This window comes from Perca flavescens, chromosome 7 (assembly GCF_004354835.1).
Source record: "Perca flavescens isolate YP-PL-M2 chromosome 7, PFLA_1.0, whole genome shotgun sequence".
In the NCBI taxonomy this organism is placed as follows: domain Eukaryota; kingdom Metazoa; phylum Chordata; class Actinopteri; order Perciformes; family Percidae; genus Perca; species Perca flavescens.
The window spans coordinates 9,913,821-9,924,630 of NC_041337.1; the positions used below are offsets into that span (position 1 = coordinate 9,913,821).

The following is a 10,810-nucleotide window of genomic DNA, read 5'->3' on the forward strand; positions in this document are numbered from 1 at the left end:
GTAGCATCTGCCTAATGTTTCCTAATTGAACAGGTTACTGGCGCAAGAAGATGCTGACCTACCGCATCTATAATTACACCCCTGACTTGGGTCAGGGAAAGACCCGTTTGGCAATCCAGAGTGCTTTCAAGTACTGGAGCGATGTGTCACCTTTAAAGTTCAAGGAGCTGCAGCAAGGAAGAGCAGACATCAAAATCTCCTTTCACCGAAAAGACAAGACGTGTCCAGTTCCCTTTGACGGACGAGGTATGAGCAACTTTCTTAAAATGTTTCAAAACTTGACAATCTCTGAAGTTTTCTGATCTCGGTGCTTTCACACATGTTGAATTGGAAAACATTTTATATAAATGTACTGTTCTTATATAGTGCTTTTCTAGTCTCAACAACTACTCAGAGTGCTTTAACATTGTACAGGAACCATTCACCATTCACACACATTCATACACTGTGGCCGAGGCTGCCGTACAAGGTGCCACCTGCTCATCAGATACCCATTTAAGATGCCACTTGATTAAAACAATGCTTTAAATAGTTCTTGCTTTATCTTAAGGTCATGTTTTGGCCCACGCTGATGCCCCCGAGTCAGGCATTGTGCATTTCGACAACGATGAAGTGTGGACAGAGGGGAAGAGCTCCGGCTCCAACCTGAGGATTGTTGCAGCCCATGAGATTGGCCACGCTCTCGGCCTGGGCCACTCACAACACTACAGCGCACTGATGGGACCTGTTTACAACGGATACCGCTCCGACTTCAAACTACATCCAGATGACATCCAAGGGATCCAGGCTTTATACGGTAAAGTCAGAATAGAGTCATAGTGTCACGGTGTGTGTGTGATTCTTAAAGTACAACTTATGCTATATGCAGTGTTGTCCCTATTCAGGAAAGCCAGAGAAGGCTCCTCCATCCAGAACTCCAAGTCATTTATTGCCAGGAGTTATTCCAGATCCTTGCAAGGCCTCTGTGGATGCAGTAATGTTGGGTATAGAGACTCTGATGCCGCCACACTGCACTCAATTAAGAAAATAGCCTCTGTATTTTGATATTTAAACAGTAATTTGGGATTTGTACCTACTTACAGCTGTATGTTTTCTCCTGCATTGTGTCCCTGTAGGTCCTTTGCGTAAGACATATGTCTTCAGTGGTCAGTATGTGTGGACATTGTCCAGCTCTGGCTACAACACTCCCATCTTAATCTCTGCACTGTGGAAGGAGCTGCCAGGGAGCCTCAATGCAGCTGTTCACTCTCAGCGGACCAGCAAGTCCTATTTTCTGAAAGGTGGATTAATTTCATAGTTTCTCACAAGGGTATGATGTACGATGCTGAAAGGAATTCAACATTTTTAAAATGCATTGTTTAAAGAATGCATTTCTTCTCTTCACATGTTCTTTCACAGGAGACAAAGTATGGAGATACACTGGCTTTAAACTTGACCAAGGCTTCCCCAAACGCTTGGCCAATATCCCGGCTGATATTGACTCAGCCTTGTACTTCAATAAGAACAAACAACTTGTCTTTTTCAAAGTAAGTGCAAAACACAATATTTCCTTCGATCTGTTTTGAGAGTTTCTGTTGAATGTCTCGTTCATTTTCTGGGTTATTTCAGGGCTCTGGATACTGGCAGTGGGATGAAATAGGTACGACAGACTTCAGTTCATATCCCAAACCTATTGGAAAACTCTTCCACGGGGCACCTAGCAACCCTAATGCTGCATTCACATGGACAAACGGACATATATACTTGTTTAAAGGCACCCAGTACTGGCGCGTAAACCAGAACCACCGAGCAGTGGAGAAGGCCTACCCTCTGAACACGGCCACGCACTGGATGCAGTGTGACGACTGAGCCACCAGAGGCCACCGGGGATTCAACACAACCTTCGTCCTGCACAATGATTCAGTATAAGAGCTGTGAGCAATGCTTATTTATTTGATCCCTGAATCCCTTTATTATTTAATAAGTAGCTATTGACATGCATGAAATTGAATAAGACAAACTAAGACTTTAAGATGTTTGTTTCAGTAGGATTGGACATTGTTATCCACTAAAAATAAAGCATCTACAGTATGTAATATTCCTGGAAAAAAAAAAAACATAACTGCAGAGACGCTAATAGGCTCTTTTCTCAGCAGAAATTTAGACTGTTATAGTAGGAAAAGCACAGGTGCTACTAATAACATTATGGCTACTCACACGCACACGCACACACACACACACACACACACACACACACACACACACACTGTTCTCCTGTTGCACCTGTAAGTGTTAAACAAGTCACACCTTTGTCATTCTTATTAGAACCTACTCTTAAAGTTTTTTACAGCTGTCAAATCTTAAAATTATGGATGCCGAAGTCATGACCCACCCTACTCTGCCTCTGATTGGCTAATACCCGTTGCGTTGGTTGGTTAGGTTTAGGCATGAGGAGAGATTTGTTAGGGTAATCCAATCAAAGGCAGAATAGGGTGGGTCATGCCTTCGCCATACTGGGAAAATAAATATTGCTAGCTTATGACAGTTAATGTTAGCCAATGTTTGTAAAGTGTAAATCTGTATTGCTGAGTAACTGCCTTTACTTACTCTTCTCTACTTTTGCTAAATGTTTTTTAGCATTTAGCATTATTATACCATAATTGCCAGTGAATTATTACCGGGTATTTACAGTATATAAGACAATATTTCAAAAACAGTACAATTAAACTCTCTTATTCCTATCACATCAGTGATTTATTGGTTTATTGTCCAACATTCCCCATTTTTCTGATGTATATCCTTAATTTAATTGCATATGTTGATATGAATTCATTGTTATTACATAACTAATACTTGAACTTCAAAAGAATTACAATCCAATCTAATCTAGACACGTAATGTCATGGTTTTGAATTCCTGTTTGGTAATTCACCATTTTGTTTAATTGTTTATACTTCTTCCCCACTCACCTGTTCTCTATTCCCTCATTAGCTCCCTTACCAGTCACTTCCACTAGGCCTCTGCCAGATTGTCTTTGTGCTTAATTTCTTAGCTTTCCAGCGTTATGTTTATTGTTCGATCATTTTTTCATCTTGACCCAGTTTTGACCCAGTTTTGTCTCAGCCTGCCCCTTTTTGCTGTTGTCTGCCTGGATTGTTTGCATCCTTCTTAAGTAAAGACTCTTTGCTTCTACCTCTGCCTCCTGAGTCGTGCTTTTGGGTTCTTTTTGTCTCAGAACTGCGAGTGACAACATAGTATTTGAGAACAAAAGATTATTATGCCATCCTGTGAAAAGGATGTGGGACACAAAGTATCTGTGAGATAAACTGCTGAAAGGAAGTGATGATCACGAGTCTCAAGACTGTGTATAGTGTTGTCATCATTCAGGGGATGATCTCCGAGCGTCTCGAATTCCACCGTGTGCATGTTGATGATTAGGATCTGAATAAGCGGTGTCTGTAGAAAATGAACATTTCAAGGTACGTTTAATTATCAGTACATGGTAATGGATCACTCGGATATGTGCAGGTTGCAGATATTTGATGGCGGGTCCCTTCAGACTGTAAAAACAGGGGAGGCAGCAGTCAGAGGCACCATGGAGCCGGTCTCAAAGTCAAAGTCAATCAGAGTATGTGTGATGGTGCTGCTGGTGGAGGAGCCTGTTCCCATCTGACGCTCCTTAAGGCTCTGGAGATAACTCTGAAAGGCAAACAGGAGGAAGACTCATTGTTATTGCACTGACCATCTAGCCTACTGTCATTTTAAACAATGGTTACTCAAGCAATCAGAGGGAAATGAGAAGATTGATAGTCAGGTCTAGACTCTGCCTCTCTGAAGAAATTAAAGCTGAATGATTCATTTGAATTCCGGCCACTGACCGGCGCCAGGACGTCCCCAGCGTAGCGTTTCAGCGGTGGAGGCCTGCGCCGACGGTGTGGTTGAGGTCTTCTCCTTGACTCTCTATATCTGTGCTTCTTAGAATGTTTCTTCTGTTTTTTGTGTGCAGCTGGAAAGCATCCAAAGGAAGGTAAAATAAATAAATAAAGGAAATAATTACAGAAGAGGGTTTTGAGCTCATATTTAACATGAAAACAGCCTTGAAAGATTCAGTAAACTCACCTTCTGTGTGTGATACTCCTTTGGCGGTAAACCTCCATTGCACCAACACACCTATCAGACCCATAACAGGCACTATCCCAGTGATCCCCCAGTTAAACCAGCAGAGTGGACGTGGGGCGACTTGACAGAACAAATCATACACCTGATCTGGCAGCATAAACTTCCCCACCAGGTAATCCACACACAGCATCACAGTGGTGGCTCCAAACACAGATGTGTAGATGACGGTGAACAGCTTCTGCCACTGGAGTGTGAAGAGAGCAGTGACGATGCTGGCAGCCAGGACGACGATGAGAGGCAGCCACACTGGAGTCATGCTGTGAAACTGTCCGATGACCACCAGGATGGCGAGGGAGAGCAGGCTCCCCAGCTGCAGGCTGCTGAGGAGGAGTCCCATGGTGGACACCAGCATGGTCATCAGCCCGCAGAGCACACCCACGCCCAGGCCGATCCCTGCCTTTGTCTCTGAGCCCAACTGGGCGTCCAACAGGGGTTCCTTGTGGTACACCAGGAGAACGGCTGCTGAGCCAAACATGAAGCCAGAGAAGAACATGACCATCTTGAAGCAGCGGTATCCTGAGAAGTGGAATATAAAAAAAGAAAAGGTTAGACTTGATTTTAAAAACAAGTCCTGTCTACTGTTCCGTATGTATACAAATGTATACAAATCCAAAATGACTTACAGTATTTTGCAATTGCTTTGACTGTAACTCTTAATGCAGAGAGCCAAACTGACTTGTTAATTCTTCCTTTTAAACACAAAATACTGTCCTCACAAACAAAGTGCAAAACACAATCATATGCTCAGCCCTAAAATAAAGCCACAATTTATATTATATATTAGCACAAGTTTTGATGCTTATTTCAAAGCGTACTGACCACTGAATCAGTGCAATGCGTTGTTTGCAAACATTTTATTACAATATTACTTTAGCGTACTGTACTTGAAATTTCTAAGGTGTGGTATCAAAACTGAAAAAAGCAAACTCATGAAGTCAAGAACAATAACAATTATCATTTTGTCTTGTTTGATTGTGAGTCAGATTCTGGACTGCATATCTATTTACAGTAACACAGCATATTCAATTTGCTTTCAAAGGTTATTCTCACTCTTGATCATTTAAAAAAAAATTATTTCTATATAAATTGCACATTTTCCTTTTTTTCTATGAGATTTTACATTGTAAATGTGTTCTAATCAGAAGGTAAAGTGAAAAAACTTTTTGTTTGGATATTAAAGGGGATATATCACGAAAAACTCACTTTTTCAGTGCTTGTGCACATTCATTTAGGTATCTGGAGTTCCTGATACATTCTAAACACACAAACATACAGTTGCATACCAGCACTACTGTAGCACTTTCACTGTTTTCTTGCTTGAAACCAGCTTTTGACTGAAATCTCACTGGGATGCTTGGAAGACCATGCTGATGTCAATGGGTCACACATTGCTGACATTCATTTTATAAGTGAATTTGTTCCAGTTTTCATGTCCAGCTCCAACATCTGTCATTAATATTTTTAATGTGAGAAATATCAGTTCTCAGCGCTCTGAAAACGGACAGTACTGCCTTTGGATGCACTGCTGTAGCTGCTGCTTTTCTTCAAATGATTAATTATTTACAGTCATAAAATTCCTTGCAGGCAACACTGTGAGACTTACTGGAAACCCAGACTTTGGCAGCATGTGTGTTTGCATAATGTCACATGTTTTAGGTCTATAGGAGACACTTCTCCTAATCACGCTATCAGTTTGTGTTTATTGGATTTGTGTCCAAATATTTTCTTAGTGTAAACAGAGACAGAAGCAAAGTTGAACTCTTTTGCCTCATAATGCTTTTTTCCCCCCTTTCTTCTGGTAAATCTCCCTCAAAGCATTATTACTAAACATAGAGCTCTACAAACTGCTGTTACCTGGAATGTAGAATGTAGCTCTTTGTAAAAATACAACATCGCTGTCAGAACTAACATCAGCTTGTGTCAGGTGTAACGCTGTGAAACCACTGAGATGTCAAACAGTGCAACAGGTGGCACTTCATTAATGCTGCCTGTGTCAAATTCAGAGAGAGGACAGAGGGCTACCCATCTGCCTCCTCCAGCTTTGTGCTTATCCACCCTAAAACCCTGACAGCTTTCAGACACCTGCCACTGTGGGTTTAAGCCATCAGGTAAGCTAATGAAACATTTAGAGTATGAGACAAGTGACAGCAGAGCAGAGATGTATAGTAACAAAGTAGAATTCACTACTGTACTTAAGTATTAAAAGGCTGTCTCTATACTCTACTGGAGTATTATTTTTTTCTCCTACTTCCACTTTTACTTCAGTACATATTTTCAATGAGTTTAATACTTTTACTCCGATACATTTTTTATGTGCTGCATCGTTACTCATTATGATTATAAAAATGTTACGAATCATTCCAAACCCACATTCTCACTGCCAGAGCGGTAGATGGCTCAGGGGCGGAGCCAGTCGTTGTAAACATCCGGGGCTCAGCCCAAACCTAGGGGGGGGCCAAGGGGCATGCTCCATTTACAGCAGCAATAGGAACTATATTTCCAGCCATTTGATAATAGAAAGCCTAATAATCTGTACATCATTGGGAAAAAACATGAGAGTTGCAGCAAGGAAAAGAATCATCCTGTAGAGCCGACATCCTATTTTATATCAAATTGTTCCCCAACTGTCTTCATCATTCTGAAACCAGAACAAGTAATAGCACTTTTTTTTAAAACCTAAAAGATTCGGGGCTTTTGAGAAATCATTCGGGGATGGAGCCCCAGAAGCCTCCCCGTTGCTCCGCCCCTGGTTGAACTTTGTGTAGCCTGTTCTTACCAAAATAATTTGTGTCCATGAATACATACCGAAAAAAGTGTAGATGAGGCCGAATGAAATGCAAACAGAGCAGACAATAGATGGGATGACTTCATACTTGATATTAATCTCAAGCGTACAAATGTCCACATCAGCTAAGCCAGCGCTAGGCTCCTCAGTAACAGAGTAAAAGAGTGACGTGACTGCCATCTTGGAGGATTATTATTACTTCTATTACTGTGTGGTTGGTCTTTGTTCATTAAAGGTGGGAAACTGGAACGTCCTGTATGTGGTGTTCAGGAAAAGAGGAAGCTTGGGAACGAAGAACTTGTACTAAACTGTTTCCTGTTGTGCACCTGCAAAAAGAGAAGAATGGTTCAGCATTCATGGCAACATAAAATCTGCTTTTTTTCCCAGTTTATTTTCCTGGCAGTCAACTCGAGAGTTATTCAGTCATCAAGTTGTATGGACACCCTCAAAATACTACTTTTTGAAGTTGTGATTTAAGTGGATATATGAGAGAATATGACCTTTTTCCCATGTACCAGTTTCCTGTCCATAAACCAGGGAAGGAAGCTGGGGATCCCCTCTGAGTTTAACGTCTCTTTTTCCTGGTTCTTTTGTTCAAGAACAGGATACAGATGAGGATATGGCCTTGTGGCTCGATGCCATTGCCATACAGGTTTGTTGTTCTGAGCATGTGGTTAGATACTCTGTAAACATATCCCACTCCATTCAGTCTTCTTTTTGCACTGTTTTGTTAATGTTTCTTATATGTATTTTTATTTCATTTGAGCTGAAGAAGAATTTCTGTCGCTCGTGATGGACATTACATTTTTTCTCATCTTATCTTACTGAACAATATAACAAAAACAAAACAGCTCAACGATAACACAAGATATTCTAACATCAATAAAGAAAAGTAAGTGGTGGTAGAAGTACTCAGATATTTTACTTAAATAAAACTAGTAATACTTTAGTATAGAAATACTCTGTACTGTTATACTGTTACAAGTAAAAGTCTTGCATTTCAAATGTATTATTTAAGTACTAAAGTATTAGCATCAACATTCTCTTTAAACACCAAAAGTTAGAATACCAATTATGCAGAATGCAAGTTTGAAGTAGTAGAAAATGGAAATACGTGTAAGGTACAAGTATACCTCAAAATTCCAAAGTACAAATTACTTTTCACCACTGGTAACAGGTTTATATTACTTATAAAATGAAATACATCAATACGAACCATTAATTTTTTTAACTGAAGACTAAGAATCTAACTGTGTAAATGTGTGAATCCCGATTTGTGTTGGTTCATAGTACAGCTGTCTTTCTACAGTGTTGAATACTGTAAGGACCTTATCAGCTGCTCAGGCAGATTTCACGGTCAGCAAATGGAATTAGAGGAGCTTTAGCAGGTGAGCGATCCTCTTGTCTGTTTATCTTGACGCTGTGTCCTCTCGTAAAGGAGTGTGAAACCCAAACACTTACACTTTCTAAAATACAAATGACTGACTGCTCTTTGGAGGATGAAAACTACTGAAATAATTCCATTTTTATTGGTATGATATCCTTTTGTGAAATCCCACTTCATGAACAATTTTTATTTCTTTTTTCTCTTTTATTCTTTCTGCAATAAGTGACTGCCAATATCTACAAGATCAATAACACAATGTGTAATAAAAACAGATACATCTCTAAAATAAGAGCATGAAATGAAGAAGTAATATTGCAGTGGCCTACCTGGGATTAGGCATCTCTTCACAGAGTAAATGTGAGCTTCAACAGAGAAACAAAAAGTATCTTCAGTGGTAGTTTGTCATGTTCCAGTAAGTCCGTCAGGGAGCGAGCTGTCAGGAGTCTGTGTTGTTCCCTCTGTGAACTGCGGGCGGCCGACCTGTGCTCATGTGAACAGCTGACGCCTGGCTCTGAGAGGGAGACCATCTGCTCCCAGCGACAGTATAGGCGGCTGCTGCCAAGTCCAAGGCCGAGCCAGCTGAGAGTCCATGCTCTCACTGCCCATGATCCTACTGGAGCCTCCACTTTGTCTCTGCATCATCACGTCACAGCTTTTTTTGCTCCATGGCACTTTGAATTAAGGTTAAAGTTGGCTTGGGGTTAAAAGGAATACTGGACTGTTTCAATGCCTAAAATGTCTTTTTATCTGGGACTTTTCTAAAGAATCTCATTTAATCCCTTTTGTTATTGGACAGAATTTCCAAATGAATGTGCATGGTCTGTGTATAATAACTTCAGCTAGTCTTCACTGTTTTCATGGTTTTAGGGGGTCTAGGGTCATCTAATGGATTGTCATAAAATTTGCATGTTTGGCCTTTTCAGACATTTATGACCTACAAAAAAAAAATAGCTTGCCAACCAGTGGTGGAATGTAACTTTGTGCATTTAATCAAATACTGTATTAAGTGAGGTACTAACACATAACTTGAGTATTTCCATGTTATGCAACTTTATACAGTACCTCCACTCCACAACATCTCAGAGACAAATATTGTACTTTTTACTCCACTACATTTGTCTGACAGCTTTAGTTACTTTTCAGATGATAATTGTCATAACCTTCCTTATGTAATATGATGCATTGCTGTAGACTAAAATACCCAACAGTCTATAAAGGAGTTAAAATGAGCACAATCGTCAACATCTAGAGCAGTAAAATGCAACCCATTAATGCAGCAGTAATAGAACAGGACAATTTTTCTACATGACAAGTACTTATACTTTTGATGTTTTAAGTACATTTTAATGATAATACATAGCCTACTTTTACTTAAGGTTTTGAATACAGGACTTTTACTTGTAGATGTAGTGGAGTATTTTACATTGTGGTATTAGTACTTTTATTAAAGTAAATTATCTGAGTAAATCTTCATCCATAAACATCAGCATATTAGCGCTGTCAGTCATTGTGCACATGTTTGGCATACTAAAGTTATCATTTAGCACAAAGCACCACTGTGCAACTAAAAATAATTACCGGTAGTCACCATATATCAAGCAGGGTAAACAATCTGGCAGGAAATGAGTAGAAATGGGCCGGTTATATACTGCAGGGCTGATGACAGAAAATGGACACAGTTCAGCAGGTGAATGAGAGAGCATGACTGGGACAGGGGGAGTTGTTGATTACAGTGTGAAACTACTGTTTTACAAGTGAAAGTCCTGCATTCAAAATCGCACTAAATACAAAAGTACTAGCATGAAAATATACCATATAACTTGTTTATAATAATGAAGCCATTTCCAAATGAGTTGATACAAAGATAAATAAGACTATCAGCTCCACACAACTCTCTCTGTATTTCTCAATATGGCTTTGTTTACAAAATGGTGTCGTCTGACGACTTTCACACGCAGAAACTCGAGTGAAGATAATTACCTCTTCTGAAGAGTCCATCATATGTATCTTGAGGATGCAACGACAGTGTTGTTGTCATTACTTAGAATTCCTCATGGGGGACACAGAAACTACGCACTATAGCTTTCAAGTACCGGAAAGAAAAATGACTCATTATGATTATATCACTGAATTATAATAGTGCTGCTGCAATAATGTGTACATCACTTTAATGTGTCAGCTGGTAAATGTGGGTTGAATTGTATTTACCTTACATACTGCTGGGTAGCTTAACCTATAATAATATATCACCATTTATTAGTTGATTTAAATTGTATATGAAAATCTGAATCTGCAATGTAAAAAGTACAATATTTAATTATTAATAAATATACTTGAGTAAATGTACTTATTCTCATCAGCACTGGTGACACAATTAGCTATGGTCATATCAGACCATGTAAAGTTGTAGTAGCATAATGCCCAAGCATACTCATTTGTACCAGCATGCATTTAATTCATTATAGACCAAACTTGTCTAT

The 10,810-nt window shown here is 39.7% G+C and overlaps 1 protein-coding gene and 1 pseudogene across 1 annotated transcript; one reads left to right on the forward strand and one right to left on the reverse strand.

The window, feature by feature from the left end:
• The window catches only part of LOC114558302 (matrix metalloproteinase-19-like), a 40,489-nt pseudogene extending 38,484 nt beyond the window's left edge, over window positions 1-2,005 (forward strand).
• A 234-nt stretch (window positions 2,006-2,239) lies between these two features.
• LOC114559004 (transmembrane protein 198-like) lies at window positions 2,240-8,910 on the reverse strand. Its single transcript, XM_028583386.1, has 5 exons — window positions 8,657-8,910; window positions 6,964-7,269; window positions 4,099-4,674; window positions 3,858-3,985; window positions 2,240-3,678 (listed from the first exon to the last, which is right to left on the reverse strand). Exons 2-5 carry the CDS (start codon window positions 7,121-7,123, stop codon window positions 3,535-3,537), a joined length of 1,008 nt encoding a protein of 335 aa, XP_028439187.1. The 5' UTR covers window positions 7,124-7,269; window positions 8,657-8,910; the 3' UTR covers window positions 2,240-3,534.
• Window positions 8,911-10,810: the final 1,900 nt, after the last annotated feature.